This window comes from Pseudophryne corroboree, chromosome 2 (assembly GCF_028390025.1).
Source record: "Pseudophryne corroboree isolate aPseCor3 chromosome 2, aPseCor3.hap2, whole genome shotgun sequence".
In the NCBI taxonomy this organism is placed as follows: domain Eukaryota; kingdom Metazoa; phylum Chordata; class Amphibia; order Anura; family Myobatrachidae; genus Pseudophryne; species Pseudophryne corroboree.
The window spans coordinates 544414367-544431996 of record NC_086445.1 but is presented as its reverse complement, the minus strand read 5'-3'; the positions used below and the strand labels follow the sequence as shown (position 1 = coordinate 544431996).

At 46.6% G+C, this 17630-nt stretch overlaps 1 protein-coding gene across 1 annotated transcript in view; it reads right to left on the bottom strand.

Moving 5' to 3' along the window:
* Nucleotides 1–3443, bottom strand: part of IL22RA1 (interleukin 22 receptor subunit alpha 1) — a 56029-nt gene extending 52586 nt beyond the window's left edge. Inside the window, exon 1 of the mRNA XM_063954303.1 lies at nt 3198–3443. Within this exon, the coding sequence (XP_063810373.1) occupies nt 3198–3240 (43 nt within the window). The 5' untranslated portion in view covers nt 3241–3443. The remainder of the gene's footprint in view (nt 1–3197) is intronic.
* Between the last annotated feature and the right edge of the window lie 14187 nt (nt 3444–17630).

Below are 17630 nucleotides of genomic sequence, written 5' to 3'. Positions count from 1 at the left end.
TACCAGAACCCCTTTAAGTTCTTTTAGAATCCTTGGATGTATCCCATCTGTTCCCATTGATTTCAGTTTGGAGAGTTCTGCTAGGACCTTCTCCTCGTAAATTTACTTGTTTATGCCTCATTTTTCTGACTATACCTACAATTAAGTTGTAGTTCCTTTGGTGGAGTTGGGTCCTATTTAAGAGATTGCATGTCCCCGTGGTTTAACATCTATTTATATATTTTTATTTAAAACATCCAATTATTCATCATAGTGTTCATAAGTTAGCTATAGATTTTCATTGGATGTTTTCCCAAGTATTTTGTTTTATTAATAGATCTTATTTATTTTTTTCCTTCTCATTTAAGGGCTCATGTAGCATTTGGTTAAAGCACAATATGTGTTTTTTTGTGTAGATTGCATCATACTTGCCTACCTGACCCTCTCCATGAGGGAGAAAATGCTCTGTTCCTGGACTTTCCTGGTAATGTATGATTGCCATCACCTGTGGTGAGCTAGTTAATTGATAAGAAAGGTGTTTCACCACAGGTGATGGCAATCATACATTACCAGGAAAGTCCAGGAACAGAGCATTTTCTCCCTCATGAAGTGGGTCAGGTAGGCAAGCATGGATTGCATACTATTGTACTACGCACGCACACCAATAATTCTTACTCATGTGCTCTTATAGTGACTGGGATGAATTTTACGCTTACATTTCCCTACGTTTATCTAGCAAATGCAGGATGGATGGATGCAATCATGGGAAAGTACAATATGACTGTGATCACGCAAATGCTTCCCATGTAAACCACAATAAAAGACACATGTGCGCCTATTAGGCTCCATTTCACTTGTGCTTGAGCTTTGGTGCAGAATATTGATAATAATGATTGGCAGCTGATTCTGATTGAGTGCATCTTGATTCCTCCCACTGGTTTTGTATTAGTGTTGTTGCAGCAGTATAGCCACATTAGAGAAATATTTGCAGTTGGTCCACAGCAGGAAAGTAGACTCACATTTGGGCGATTCTCCGTGATGCACGGGACAGCTACACAAATTCAAATGACATACTTCTCCAAAATACCATGATTTTAGTGGGTCTTACGCTATAGGGTAAGGCATTGCTACTAAGCAATTATGTTTCCCTATAACAACAATTTAACAGACCAGTTTAAAAGAAAAAAAAATGAAAAGCGTGTGATGCACAGGACTTTATGTTCACTTTCTTGGGAATCACCCATTTAAGTTTTTACAGATGAAGAAGACAGTGGACGTATTTAATTGTATTTTACATGTTGTATACAAACTTATTATTTGTTTGTTATAACGCTGTCCAGACGAGGGCAGTCTTACATGTCATTTCATTTATGTATTATATTGTGTTTGAATTGTGTACTGGAACTGTAGAACTTATTTCTACCACTGTCGTGACGTAAACCATATACTACTGTTCTCTCCTGGGATAAACATAGTGATACGTAGAGTGCCATTCTGTGCCGGCAATTTTTGGTGCAAAACGCGTCCAACTCAACATGAGCTGCTCTATGTTTATTAACACTTTCTAAAGACTTTCCAAATTTTGTAGTGACAGAACAACAGCAAAATAAAATTGTGTATAAAAAGTAATACAGCAATAAAAAAAATGGGAACATCACAAGGGACTGTTGGTTCAGTGACTTTCCAGGTCCCAGCATGCCTTGCCAGCTATCAGATTTCTGGCAGAGCATGCTGAACTTTGTAGTTTTACAACAGAGCTACAGTTTGTCCAGTACTGATTGTACATTGTTTGCTAAAAGTAGCATTATGTGTAGCAATATATTTTTCTACATTGAAGAACATGTGTTTGCATTGTCTATTAAGTCAGAATGTTTATATTCAGCATATGACAGTATATTGGTACAGCACAGAACACTAAAAGCCCATACACACTATGCAATATCGTTCACAATCTGAACGATATTGTTCAGTCCTAAATGATATTGCATTATGTGTATGCATGATCCAACGTACGATGCGCGCTCCCGCGGGTCGCATGCAACATCGTACGTCGGACTGCATGCAGTCTTGATGACGCGATATTGTGTGGTTTGAACTCCAGTGATGACTTTGTTTCTAGACATCGTTTGTAGTGTGTACACACGATCCAATCTGATATGATATTGTATACAATATCATACGATATTGTATTGTATGGGATCACATAATGTGTACATAGCATTAGGCTCTGTACACACTTGCCAATGTGCACTCGATATATCGTTCGGTCTGGCGGATCGGACGATATATCATTCACATAGTCCAGTGTGTATTGCCTATATCATTAACGATGCGTGCTCCCACGGGTCGTTAGCAATGTACAATACAATATAACAATATACAATATCTTTAGTTTTCAGCTTGAAATCTAAAGATATTGTACAAGATGGCATGCACCTGGATGTGGGTGCATGCCGTCACTGACGAGAAGCAAACAATATCGTTCAGTGTGTATGAACAATATCATTTGTGGGGAGGATCTTGCGCGATGTCACATCTAATGTGACATCGGCAAGTGTGTACCCTGCCTAAGCCATACATTAATATAACCTCACTTTTTCATCTACAGCTACTCATTATTTGACATTGTGAAGAAAACTATAAGAACCATGCTTTCACAGGTCGTCTGATATTTGAACGTATTTGAATATACTTGTTGCATTTATTTTCAAGATGAAGTGTAAAAGTTAGGTTCCAGCGCTATGTGGGTAATTCCAAGTTGATCGCAGCAGGAAATTTTTTAGCAGTTGGGCAAAACCATGTGCACTGCAGGGGAGGCAGATATAACATTTGCAGAGAGAGTTAGATTTGGGTGGGTTATTTTATTTCTGTGCAGGGTAAATACTGGCTGCTTTATTTTTACACTGCAAATTAGATTGCAGATTGAACACACCCCACCCAAATCTAACTCTCTCTGCACATGTTATATCTGCCTCCCCTGCAGTGCACATGGTTTTGCCCAATTGCTAACAGAATTCCTGCTGCGATCAACTTGGAATTACCCCCTATGCTAGTAAATATATTGTTACTGTATTTACATAAGCAAAGTTACAACATTTTGGATTTTCTAAGCTCTTCATGCTGAATACTTCTAAAACTTCCTGAATATCTGTAAGTCTATTACAGCTTATCTGCCCTCATGTTCACATTTGAGAGAACGTATTTGCTGAAGAACTCACCCGACAGCAAGCTGAGAATCAGGTAATACAACGTCCTCTTCATCTACTGCAGGGATCCTTAAGTCAGCCGAACATATTAATGTATACAAGATAGATAGCTTAGTGCCATAGAACAGACTTTAGAGATCTTTACTCCGCAACGTGTCTTGTACTCTCTGCCACAAGTGTGGTAAAACAATATTTAGTGTGAAAGATCTTTCCTTCTCAGAAGGGAGGTTTCTGCTGCAAGGCTACTGCATGACTCAAAATGAAATTATACCTACAAGCTGATTGGCAGGTCTTGTGTGTAATAATTGTGCAATTGCCATCTGCCTGCAGTCATAGGTGTGTAGTTAGTTTTATGTGTATGTTTGTGTGTTATTGTAAAGTTAACATATTCATAAACATTTAATATTAGTTTATTATAAGATATAAATCAAAAGATAAATATAATTTTTTATTGCAAAATAATTTTTTATACCAAATTCCCAGCAAAACATTGTCTTAATCAGTGGTTCCCACACTTTCTTGAATCACGGCTAGGGTGGCCAATCCCGGGATTTCAGGACTGTGCTGCGCATGCGCTGTTTCATATCTCTTCCAGGCAGCGCTGAGCACTCGGCTCAGACACTGCCTGGCAGTGCGTGGCGCTGTGTGACGTCAGCGGTCACATGGCGCATCGCAGCCACATGCTGTCTCGCCCGTGTCAGCAGCTCCCACCAGCGGCCAGTCATCTTAAGCAGAGGTGGAGACTGCCTCTGCTTGTCACAGCGCGACATGACAGATCCTGTCAAAAACAACAGGGAACTCATCGGTAATAGACGGATGGCCGGCCCCGGACTCGAGGGGGAGTCTGGAGTGGGGACTAGAGGAGGACGGAGCCCTGCTGCTGCCGACTACTGCCTGCAGCAGTGTCAGAACAGCGCCACACTGTCCAGTAGTCTCATGCCCAGTTAGGAAGTGCATGCTGCTCTTTTGGAGAGGAGAGATTTAGAAGATTGCTACTGTATTCAGACAGGGTGAGTCAGTAAAGTTATTTTATTCCTGGGGGTGGGTAGGGGTAAAGGGGTGGTAGGGTTGTGTGCAATGGCCATGATTATGATAGTTCCTGTCACCCTGTGTTGGGGGGGGGGCTGGGACCATGAAAGATACTGTATTCCTGTGGGGGACTGGAGCAAGGTAAAGGAAAAGGTTTTCTGTTTTTTACTGTGGGCCTGTGCTGGGCCATGAATGTTATTTATACCTGTGGTGTTGGGACCCTGGATGAGCCCTAAAACCTCAGGAATAAAATAACATTCATGGCCCAGCACAGGCCCAAAGGAAGAAGATAAGACTTTTTTTCTGTGGGCCTGTGCTGCTGGGCCATAAATGGTGACTTTTTCCTGAGGATACTGTTCTTTAAAACCATAATTTGTGCTAGTCAGTCATTTCTATTTTAGAAAAAGTAAAAAATACATATTTTTCTCATTGACCTACTCAATCCCGGGGATCTCGGGAATACCGGAATTGAGAATTTTTCAATCTCGAATCCCGGGATTGGCCTCCCTAATCATGGCACCCTTTTTTCACTGTACCCCTAGGATAAAAGATTTTTATTGATTCATTTAGAAAAAATGATTAAATGAAGTAAATTGTGCCTATCTGTCAGTGGGGGTCATTCAGATCTGATTGCTGCTGTACGTATTCGCACAGCGGGCGCTCAGATATCTGCGCATGCATCTGAGCCGCAATGCGCAGGCACGTCAGACGGCTACAGTGGGCATCAGCGGTCAGTGATGGGATGGTGCGAAGGATCCATTTGCACGGGCATTCGCAAAGTGATTGACAGGAAGAGGCCATTTGTGGGTGGCAACTGACCATTTATACGGAGTGTCCAGAAAAACACAGGCGGGCTCAAGCGTTTTGAGGGAGGGTGTGTGGCGTCAGCTCTGGCCCCGATCAGCAGGATTCAATCGCACAGGAAGAGTAAGTCCTGGGCTGCGCAGAGACTGCACACACTTATTTTGAGCAGCTCTGCTACACATAGGAACGCGCACTTGCACAGCTAAAATGCACTCCCCCTGTAGGCGGCGACTATCTGATCGCAGGACAGCAAAAAACGCTCACTTTTGGTGTGTTGAGCTGCTTTCAGCTCAAAGCCGCCAAGTGTGTATGCACAAGCGATGAGCGGTGAGCGCTGATGCGCGTTCCCGCTTCATGCTGGCGGCCGCCGTTCATCAGCTGGTATTACCAGTAGATGAACGGCGGGGTGAGCGGCTTTCCATAGCGTCCTGCTATGGAAAGCCGCTCACCCCCGCTGACTAAGCTGGGCAGCGGGGAAAAGAGCTCAGTGTGTATGCATTGAGCGCTTTTCAGCCCAGCGATATCAGCGAACATCACTGTGCATACACGCTGGGCAAAAATGCCCCGTGTGTATGGACCTTATGGGTTAGTTATGAAGTGGTGTACAGAGTGCTTCTGATTGTTCACATATTTTATGTTGGCAGCCAGTAGCACTGGTTTTGCCTATCACTTTGAACATAAATAATTTGGTTTGGTCCTGGACCACCAACCCGAGGCACCCCTGCAAGAGTCTTGTGGCACCCCAGGGAGCCTAGGCGCACAGTTTGGGAACCACTTGTCTAAACATTAATTTTAAATAGTATAATAATTGCATTTATTATTTTCTTGCAACCTGTAGGTAGCTATCCTAGAAGGATATAACGACTGGTGTTTTTAAAATGCATTTTTAACACGTGTAACAAGTGAGAAGTACTGTATGTTGGTAGAATGCCGGTGGGGTGTGTGGCCGTACCTGAACTCTTCAGCTTGACCCATCTGTCTCTCCAATGCAACCCTGGGCAGAAGGACGTAGAAAACCCCAAAGAACCGCCTAGACAAGCCACCACACGTTAGGACGGTAATTGTTAGTTTATTTAACAGGAAGATGATGGATCCCTGCTAGAAATTAAATTTAGGTTCAATTTAGAGTTAAGTGGGATTAGGGGATTACAAGTGCATACAGTATGTGCACATGGGATAACAGTTATAATTTTGTAGTCATCAAATATTCATAACATTGGAAATGTGACAGCGAGAAAATGCAGTTCATATAATACAGCATCAAATAACAGTATATGGGTGGTCATTCCGAGTTGTTCGCTCGTTGCCGATTTTCGCTATGCTGCGATTTATTGCTAAATGCGCATGCGCAAGGCACGCAGGGCGCATGCGCTTACTTATTTAACTAAAAACTTAGTAGATTTGCTGTGGATCCTGCGGCGCTTTTCAGTCGCTCTGCTGATCGGTGAGTGATTGACAGGAAAGGGGCGTTTCTGGGTGGTTACTGAGCGTTTTCCGGGAGTGTGCTAAAAAACGCAGGCGTGTCAGGGAAAAACGCAGGAGTGTCTGGAGAAACGGGGGAGTGTCTGGCCGAACGCAGGGCGTGTTTGCAACGTCAAACCAGGAACTAAACGGACTGAGCTGATCGCAATCTAGGAGTAGGTCTGGAGCTACTCAGAAACTGCAAAGAATTATTTAGTAGCAATTCTACTAATCTTTCGTTCGCTATTCTGCTAAGCTAAGATACACTCCCAGAGGGTGGCGGCCTAGCATGTGCAATGCTGCTAAAAGCAGCTAGCGAGCGAACAACTCGGAATGAGGGCCATAGTTCCCGGGGAAACTGGGTTGTTAGACCCTAACAATGACCTTAAGTATCCACCAGGTGGCAGCCTGCAACTCTATATGGCTCAGATTTACTGCCTGTAACTCCTGTTATGCACGGCAGTGCCCTAGCTACTCTCAGTCTCCAGTCTAGGGTCGCAGAGGATCAATTTTTCTTGCAAAAATCCAATGACTAGAGACAGTGGTGGTCATTCCGAGTTGATCGCTAGCTTCATTTGTTCGCAGTGCAGCGATCAGGCTAAAAAATAGCAGTTCTGCGCATGCGTATACGGCGCAATGCGCACGCGCGACGTACCGGCACAACGAACTATGCAGTTTTGCACAGGCTCTAGCGGTGCATTTCAGTCGCACTGGTTGCCGCACAGTGATTGACATGAAGTGGGCGTTTCTGGGTGGCAACTGACCGTTTTCAGGGAGTGTCCGGAAAAACGCAGGCGTGCCAGGGAAAACGCAGGCGTGGATGGGTGAACGCTGGGTGGGTGTGTGACGTCAAATCTGGAACTGAATAGTCTGAAGTGATCGCAAGCGCTGAGTAGGTTTTGAGCTACTCTGAAACTACACATTTTTTTTGCAGGCGCTCTGCGATACAACCGTTCGCTCTTCTGCTAAGCTAAAATACACTCCCAGTGGGCGGCGGCATAGCGTTTGCACGGCTGCTAAAAACTGCTAGCGAGCGATCAACTCGGAATGACCCTCTGTGTCCTGTAGTAGTCAGGGTAGACCGTTCAGTAAATAGAAGCAGTGTCTGGTTATCTTAGCATACAAGCCAGTGATGATGTTAGTCAGAAACAGGGCCAGTGCTAGGGTGTTCGGCGCCCCCCTGCAAACTATAAATTTGCGCCCTCCCATATTCGACAAAGGGTCAGGAAAAGGGATGTGGTCTCACAAGTAAGGGACATGGCCACAATAGTACCCTCATTTAAAATGACGCCACACAGTAGCACAATCTTATTCATCTTATACGTAATGTCCCACCCGTAGTAGTAGTGTCTTTATATGTAATGCACCCCAGTAGTAGAAGCGTCCATATACGTAAGGCCCCCCCAGTAATAGTAGCATCCTTATACGTAATGCCCCCCAGTAGTAGCGTCCTTATACGTAATGCCCCCTCCCCCAGTAGTAGCATCCTTATACGTAATGCCCCCTCCCCCAGTAGTAGAGTCTTTATATGTAATGTATCCATAGCGTCCATAATGCGTGCGCACACAGACATACCTCACACACACAATTCACACATATATACACACCCACCACACACACACACACACACACACACACACACACACACACACACACACACACACACACACACACACACACACACACATTTCTTTCTCACCCTCCAATTACCTGGCTGGCCGCCACTGTAATTACTGTCCCTCTCTCTACAGCAGCCTGGTCCATTTAGCCCCGCCCCATTCCGGCCCATTTAGCTCCACCCCCTTCTGTCCATTGTGGCTCCGCCCCCACCTGATCCTGCACAGCCGCTGTCACACAGGTGAGGGGCGGAGGCTTTTCATGCTGCCAGCGCCGCTGCCTGTCATACAGTGACAGGCACAGCAGCTGGCAGCAGCAGCAGGGGGGACAGGACGGCACAGCAGCAGGGAAGGGATGCAGAGCAGGGGGAGCGCCTCTCCATCCCAGCGCCTCCCTGCACTGCATCCCTTCGCTGAGCGGGTACCAACGGGCCTGGTCAGAAAGTATTCAATACAGAAAGATTATGCGATTTAGATGGAAAGCACAAACTCGTCGGTAAAGCTCCTGGTTCAGTCTGAAATCAACTACAGCTGTGTACTTAGAATCCCTCACTGTGACAGCAGTGAATAAGCAGTTCCACCAGCAACGTAAATAAAGGCACACGGTCCCTGAGGTGATCATAAAGTACTGTGATTGGTTTAAGGATTAAAGTTCAGGGAACGACACAGTCTCTCTCTTTCCGGAGTGAATAAAGCAGGTACAATGCTGGGTGATCATAGCTTTTACAGGCTAGTGTCTAATAGGCTGTACACACTTGCTGAGGTACCTGACTGCCGACCCAGCGGCGGGGAGGGGGTGGCTGACGGGGGGGAGTGAAGTTTCTTCACTCCCCCCGTCACCCTGCCCCACAGCCCTGCATGCTAATATGGATGAGATTGTCCATATTGGCTTGTGCTTAAATTAGATGCTTGCAAATCAAATATAACATATATATGTGTTTTGAACCTTAAGCAGTTTATAGCAGATATGAGGCAGAGGAGTCTCGATGCCAACAAGTTTTAGTAACTAGGAGGTGGGATGTTCCAGCCACACAACCTTGATGGAACATTGATAACAGCTACAAGAAACAATTCCCTGGACTAAGAGACTCATGAGAACTTGCTGACATGCAGAAATATTGTAATTTTTGCTAAAAATGTTCTGTATTGTTTTGTAGAAATTTGTAGTTATTACTAGAGATGAGCGGGTTCGGTTCGCCGAGAACCGAACCCCCCCGAACTCCACGTGTCAAACACGGGTCCGAGTCCGGCTCGGTTGTTCCCGCCTGACTCGGAAAACCCGAACGAGGCAAAACGTCATCATCCCGCTGTCGGATTGTCGCGAGATTCGGATTCCATATAAAGAGCCGCTCGTCGCCGCCATTTTCACTCGGCATTGTAGAGGGTACAGAGAGGATGTGGCTACGTTCTCTCAGTGTCAGTTCTCAGTATCAGTGCTCAGTATCAGTGCTTATTGTCACTCAGTAATACTACTAAAGTGTCTCTCTTGTGCTGCATCTTGCTGCTGTAGGGTGCTGTGGTAGTAGTGTCCTGTGACTGTGCATCGGTCATCATCATTCCAGTCACAGTGGTATTTGGGGGGTGACAATTCTAGAGTGCTTTTGTGCTACTCACTAATACTAGTACCGTGTCTTGTGCTGCATCGTGCTGCTCAGTGTCAGTTCTCTCAGTAGTATCAGTGCTCAGTATCAGTGCTCAGTAGTATAATCAGTGCTCATTGTCTTGTGGTGCTCAGTAACACTACATTACTAATACTAGTACAGTGTCTTGTGCTAATCGTGCTGCTCAGTATCAGTGCTTAGTAGTATCATCAGTGCTCAGTATCAGTGCTCAGTAGTATAATCAGTGCTCATTGTCTTGTGCTGCTCAGTAATACTACATTACTAATACAGTGTCTTGCGCTGCATCGTGCTGCTCAGTGTCAGTTCTCTCAGTAGTATCATCAGTGCTCAGTATCACTGCTCATTGGGGGTAATTCCAAGTTGATCGCAGCAGGATTTTTGATAGCAATTGGGCAAAAATAAGAATTTACTCACCGGTAATTCTATTTCTCGTAGTCCGTAGTGGATGCTGGGTACTCCGTAAGGACCATGGGGTATAGACGGGCTCCGCAGGAGACTGGGCACTCTTAAAAGAAAGATTAGGTACTATATCTGGTGTGCACTGGCTCCTCCCTCTATGCCCCTCCTCCAGACCTCAGAAAGGGAAACTGTGCCCGGAAGAGCTGACATTACTAGGAAAGGATTTGGAATCCAGGGTAAGACTCATACCAGCCACACCAATCACACCGTACAACTCGTGATAACTATACCCAGTTAACAGTATGAACAATAACTGAGCCTCTCTCAACAGATGGCTCATACAATAACCCTTTAGTTAAGCAATAACTATATACATGTATTGCAGAGAGTCCGCACTTGGGACGGGCTCCCAGCATCCACTACGGACTACGAGAAATAGAATTACCGATGAGTAAATTCTTATTTTCTCTGACGTCCTAGTGGATGCTGGGTACTCCGTAAGGACCATGGGGATTATACCAAAGCTCCCAAACGGGCGGGAGAGTGCGGATGACTCTGCAGCACCGAATGAGCAAACTCAAGGTCCTCCTCAGCCAGGGTATCAAACTTGTAGAATTTTGCAAAAGCGTTTGAACCCGACCAAGTAGCAGCTCGGCAAAGTTGTAAAGCCGAGACCCCTCGGGCAGCCACCCAAGAAGAGCCCACCTTCCTCGTGGAATGGGCTTTTACTGATTTAGGATGCGGCAGTCCAGCCGCAGAATGTGCAAGCTGAATCGTGCTACAGATCCAGCGAGCAATAGTCTGCTTTGAAGCAGGAGCACCCAGCTTGTTGGGTGCATGCAGGATAAATAGCGAGTCAGTTTTTCTGACTCTAGCCGTCCTGGAAACATAAAGTTTCAGGGCCCGGACTATGTCCAGCAACTTGGAATCCTCCAAGTCCCTAGTAGCCGCAGGCACCACAATAGGTTGGTTCAAATGAAACGATGATACCACCTTAGGGAGAAATTGGGGACGAGTCCTCCATTCTGCCCTTTCCATATGGAAGATCAGATATGGGCTTTTACATGACAAAGCTGCCAATTCTGACACACGCCTAGTCCAAGCTAAGGCCAAAAGCATGACCACTTTCCACGTGAGATATTTTAGCTCCACGGTCTTAAGTGGCTCAAACCAGTGGGATTTTAGGAATCCAACACACGTTAAGATCCCAAGGTGCCACTGGAGGCACAAAAGGGGCTGAATATGCAGCACCCCTGTAACAACGTCCGAACTTCAGGCAGTGAAGCCAGTTCTTTTTGAGAGAAAAAGGGATAGGGCTGAAATCTTGGCCTTTATGGATCCTAATTTTAGGCCCATAGTCACTCCTGACTGTAGGAAGTGCAGGACTCTACCCCCCTGGAATTCCTCTGTAGGGCCTTCCTGGCCACACACCAAGCAACCTATTTTCGCCATATACAGTGAAAAAGTCTTGCTGTCACGTCTTTCCTAGCCTTTATCAGCGTAGGAATAACTGCATCCGGAATGCCCTTTTCCGCTAGGATCCGGCGTTCAACCGCCATGCCGTCCAACGCAGCCGTGGTAAGTCTTGGATCAGACAGGGTCCCTGTTGCAACATGTCCTGACTGAGAGGCAGAGGCCATGGGTCCTCTGAGAGCATTTCTTGCAGTTCCGGGTACCGAGTCCTTCTTGGCCCATCCGGAGCAAAGAATATTGTTCACACTCCTCCGTTTATTACAATTCTCAGCCCTTGGGTCTGAGAGGAAGAGGAGGGAATATATAGACCGACTGGAACACCCACGGTGTTACTAGTGCGACCACAGCTATCGCCTGAGAGTCCCTTGACCCAGCGTAAAACCTTTTTTATCTTTTTATTGAGGTGGGACGCCATGTAGTCCACTTGAGGCAGTTTCCATCAATTTGCAAAACTGCGTGAAGACCTCCTGATGAAGTCACCACTTTCCCGGGTGGAGGTCGTGTCCACTCCCGGAATGAACACTGCTGACAGTGCGCTTACTTGATTCTCCGCCCAGCGAAGAATTCTGGTGGCTTCTACCCTCGCCACCCTGCTCCTTGTGCCGCCCTGGCGGTTTACATGAGCCCCTGCGGTCTGACTGGATCAGAACCGGTTGGTCGCGAAGCAGGAACTCCGCTTTACTTAGGGCGCTGTATATGGCCCTTAGTTCCAGGATATTGATGTGAAGGCAAGTCTGTTGGCTTGACCACAAACCTTGGAATTTTCTTCCCTGTGTAACTGCCCCCCACCCTCGGTGGCTTGCATCCGTGGTCACCAGGACCCAGTCCTGAATGCCGAATCTGCGGCCCTCGAGAAGGTGAGCACTCCGCAGCCACCACAGTAGAGACACCCTGGCCCTGGGGGATAGGGTGATTAACCGATGCATCTGAAGATGTGATCCGGACCACTTGTCCAGTAAGTTCCATTGTCCTTGCATGGAACCAGCCGAAGGGGATGGCCTCGTATGATGCCATCATCCTTCCCAGGACTCGAGTACAGTGAAGCACTTACACCTGTTTTGGTTTTCAATAGATTCCTGACCAGTGTCATGAGCTCCTGAGCTCTCTCTATCGGGAGATAAACCCTCTTCTGGTCTGTGTCTAGGATCATGCCTAGGCGAGGCAGATGAGCTGTAGGAACCAACTGCGACTTCGGAATATATAGAATCCAGTCGTGTTGCCGTTTCACTTCCAGAGAAGGTGATACGCTGTCCAGCAACTGCTCTCTTGATCTCGCTTTTATGAGGAGATCATCCAAGTATGTGATAATAGTGACACCTTGCTTCCGCAGGAGCACCATCATATCCGCCATTACCTTGGTGAAATTGGTAATGACAATCCCGTACCGCAATTCTGAGGTACGCCTGATGAGGTGGATAAATGGGGACACGAAGGTATGCATCCCTTATGTCCCGATTCATTTCAGGCTTGCAATGACCACTCTTAGCGATTCCATCTTGAACCTGAACCTTTTCAGGTATATGTTCAGGGATTTTAATTCAATATGGGTCTAACCGAACCGTCTGGTTTCGGGATTATAACATGGTCGATAATAACACCCTCTTGTTGAAGGAGGGGACCCTTGACCACCACCTGTTGAAGATACAATTTACGAATTGCAGTTAACACTGGCTCCCTCTCTTGGAGGGAAGCCCGCCGGGTCCTCGGTGAGGGGGCATCTTCTCACAGTCCAGCCTGTATCCCTGCGATACAATTTCTATTGCCCAGGGATCTAACAGGGAGTGAACCCACTTGCGGCTGAACTTACGAAGGCGTGTCCCCACCGGGCCTAGCTCCGCCTGTGGAGCCCCAGCGACATGCGGTGGATTTTTGTAGAGGCCGGGGAGGACTTCTGTTCCTGGGGACTAGCTGTGTTGTACAGCTTCTTTCCTCTGCCCCTGGCTCTGACAAGAAAGGACGCACCTCAGACTTTCTTGTTTCTTTATTCGAAAAGCTGCATTTAATAATGTCGTGCTTTCCTAGGCTGTGCAGGAATATAAGGCAAAATATCAGAATTACCAGCTATAGCTGTGGAGACCAGGCCCGAGAACCTTTCTCCACACAATCCTCAGCCTTCCATATGCCTCTTAAGTCGGCATCATCTGTCCAATGTATATTCTACAGGACACGTCAAGCAGAAATCGACATAGCTTTTGTCTCTAGGACCCAGTATACTCATGTCCCTTTGGGCATGCTTTATAATTATATATCTATCACTTAAGAAAGCATCTTAAAATATTTATATGCATACTAGGGTCTCAATCTCTGCTGATAAGGTACCTGTCCACGCTGCCACAGCGCTGTAAACCCATGCCGACACAATCGCCGGTCTGGGTAGTATACTAGAATGTGCACACTATCTGCAGGATCCCTGAGAATAGCTAGTGCAAACAGGACACCCAAGGGGAAGATTCTCAACACATCCTGGCCCTAGTGGGGAAAGGATACAGCCTGAGAATTCTCTTGTGGGAAGCTGCCGTCTCTTGTCTGGAGATTCCCGCTCTTTTTCCTCATGAGAGGAGGGAAATTTTCCCTCATCATTCTTCCCCTTAACATGTGTACTCTCGTGTCAGGGACAGATGAGTCATCAGTGATATGCAAATCATCTTTTATTCCAATAATCATATATTGAATATCTTTTAGCCCTCTTGGCTGTAACTTTGCATTATCGTAGTCGACAGTGGAGTTAAACTCCGTGTCGATACTTTGTTATTTTGGATAGTGAACATAGAGAGGCTCTGAAGGACTCTGTGACATAGGGACAGACCAGGGAAGATTTCCTTTCTGTTCCCTAACCTTTTGTGCAATCATTTTACCTCAGCACTTACACATATCCAAACAGGTGTCGGCGTTGTTGACGGAGACACCCTCCCACACACTTATCCGCTCTATCACCTCCTTAGAGGAGCCTTTTACCTCAGACATGTCGACACACGCGTACCGACACACCACACACACAGGGGATGCTCTATTTGAAGACAGTTCCCCCACCAGGCCCTTTGGAGAGACAGAGAGAGAGTATGCCAGCACACACCACAGCGCTATATAATACAGGGATGTACACTATACTGAGTGATTTTTCCCCTATAGCAGCTTATATACACAGTTTTGCGCCTAAATTTATGTGCCCACCCCCCTCTCATTTTTACCCTTTGTGTACCAGGATACTGCAGGGGAGAGCCTGGGGAGCTTCCTTCCAGCTGAGCTGTGAAGAGAAAATGGCGCCGGTGTGCTGAGGAAGAAGGCCCGGCCCCCTCAGCGGCGGGCTTCTGTCCTTTTATGTACTTTAATGGCGGGGGTTAATGCACATATACAGTTTATCAGACTGCATTATGTGCTTTTCGCCAAGTAAGGTAATCTAATTGCTGCCCAGGGCACCCCCCCCCCCCCAGCGCCCTGCACCCATCAGTGACCGGAGTGTGTGGTGTGCTAAGGGAGCAATGGCGCACAGCTGCAGGGCTGTGCGCTACCTTAATGAAGAGTCTTTAGCCGCCGATTTTCAACTTCTCTTCGTTCTTCTGGCTCTGCAAGGGGGACGGCGGCGCGGCTCCGGGACCGGACGACCGAGGACTGGGCCTGTGTTTGATCCCTCTGGAGCTAATGGTGTCCAGTAGCCTTAGAAGCCCAAGCTAGCTGCAAGCAGGTAGGTTCGCTTCTCTCCCCTCAGTCCCACGTAGCAGTGAGTCTGTTGCCAGCAGATCTCACTGAAAATAAAAAACCTAACAAATACTTTCTTTTCTAGGAAGCTCAGGAGACCCCCTAGGGTGCATCCAGCTTTGGCCGGGCACAGATACTAACTGAGGTCTGGAGGAGGGGCATAGAGGGAGGAGCCAGTGCACACCAGATATAGTACCTAATCTTTCTTTTAAGAGTGCCCAGTCTCCTGCGGAGCCCGTCTATACCCCATGGTCCTTACGGAGTACCCAGCATCCACTAGGACGTCAGAGAAACCATGTGCACTGTAGGGGAGGCAGATATAACATGTGCAGAAAGAGTTAGATTTGGGTGGGTTATATTGTTTCTGTGCCGGGTAAATACTGGCTGCTTTATTTTTACACTGCAAATTAGATTGCAGATTGAACACACCCCACCCAAATCTAACTCTTTCTGCACATGTTATATCTGCCTCCCCTGCAGTGCACATGGTTTTGCCCAATTGCTAACAAAAATCCTGCTGCGATCAACTTGGAATTACCCCCATTGTCTTGTGCTGCATCGTGGTGCTCCGTAACAGAGGCGTCACTCACCTCTGTGACACCCGGTGTGGCAGCGAGGATAAAGGGGTGGGGCTTTGCGGGAATGGGCAGGGCTTAAATAGAGGGGCGGGGCTTCATTGGCGGAACCCATTTTTAAACCATTGCAGGCACGCAAAGGGGGCGGGGCTTTGCGGAGGGGCGGGGCTTCACGTCCCGACACCCGTTTTTTTTTTTCACTGGGTGGTGTGGGAGGTGAGGGCTGACTCTCGGGAGGTGCTGTCCCTGCAGTGCTGGCTCCTACAAAGTGACAGGAGCCGAGTGCTGCACATAATATAACAGTGCAGCATTCGGCTTCTGTCACTCTGCAGGAGCCGGCATTTTGGTGTCACCCCTCGGCGGGTGACACCCGGGAGCGGGCCGCACCCCCCGCACCCCCCTTGTGACGCCACTGCTCCGTAATACTACATTACTAATACTAGTACAGTGTCTTGTGCTGCATCATGCTGCTCAGTATCAGTGCTCAGTAGTATCATCAGTGCTCAGTATCACTGCTCATTGTCTTGTGGTGCTCAGTAATACTACATTACTAATACTAGTACAGTGTCTTGTGCTGCATCGTGCTGCTCAGTGTCAGTTCTCAGTAGTATCATCAGTGCTCAGTATCAGTGCTCAGTAGTATCATCAGTGCTCAGTATCAGTGGTCAGTGCTCAGTGTCTTGTGCTGCATTGTTCTGCTCAGTGTCTGCCATTTGATATAATTCCCATGATACTGGCTTTTAATTCTAGTGATTTTGTCATTTTCTTCCAGTGATTTGGACCAATAATGCCATTGATTAGAACGAATAATTCCAGTGATATTGCCTTATAATTCACATGATACTGGAGTCTAATTCTAGATGGGCCAGGTGTTTGTGTCGGCCACTTGGGTCGCTTAGCTTAGTCACACAGCTACCTCATTGCGCCTGTTTTTTTCTTTGCATCATGTGCTGTTTGGGGACTATTTTTAAAGTGCCATCCTGACTGACACTGCAGTGCCACTCCTAGATGGGCCAGGTGTTTGTGTCGGCCACTTGTGTCGCTTAGCTTAGTCACACAGCTACCTCATTGCACCTCTTTTTTTCTTTGCATCATGTGCTGTTTGGGGACTATTTTTAAAGTGCCATCCTGTCTGACACTGCAGTGCCACTCCTAGATGGGCCAGGTGTTTGTGTCGGCCACTTGGGTCGCTTAGCTTAGTCACACAGCTACCTCGTTGCGCCTCTTTTTTTCTTTGCATCATGTGCTGTTTGGGGACTATTTTTTTAAGTGCCATCCTGTCTGACACTGCAGTGCCACTCCTAGATGGGCCAGGTGTTTGTGCTGCACACTTGGGTCGCTTAGCTTAGTCATCCAGCGACCTTGATGCAAATTTTAGGACTAAAAGTAATAATGTGAGGTGTTCAGTTTTCAGAATAGACTAGAAATTAGTGGAAATTATTGTTATTGAGGTTAATAATACTATAGGATCAAAATTACCCCCAAATTCTATGATTTTAGCTGTTTTTGAAGTTTTTAAAAAAAAATCACCCGAATCCAAAACCCGAAAGGGTGGTTTTGCCAAAACGCGTCCGAATCCAGAACACGACCGTGGACCCGAATCCAAAACCAAAACACAAAACACGAAAAATGCCAGCTGCACATCTCTACCAAATCCCTTTATGACATATTCATTATGAATTCATTATGTGAAAACTTTGCCATAAAAACTCCTAGAAAATAAACAAGCGCAGTTCAGAATCAGCTTCGACATAGATACTGCATTTGTGT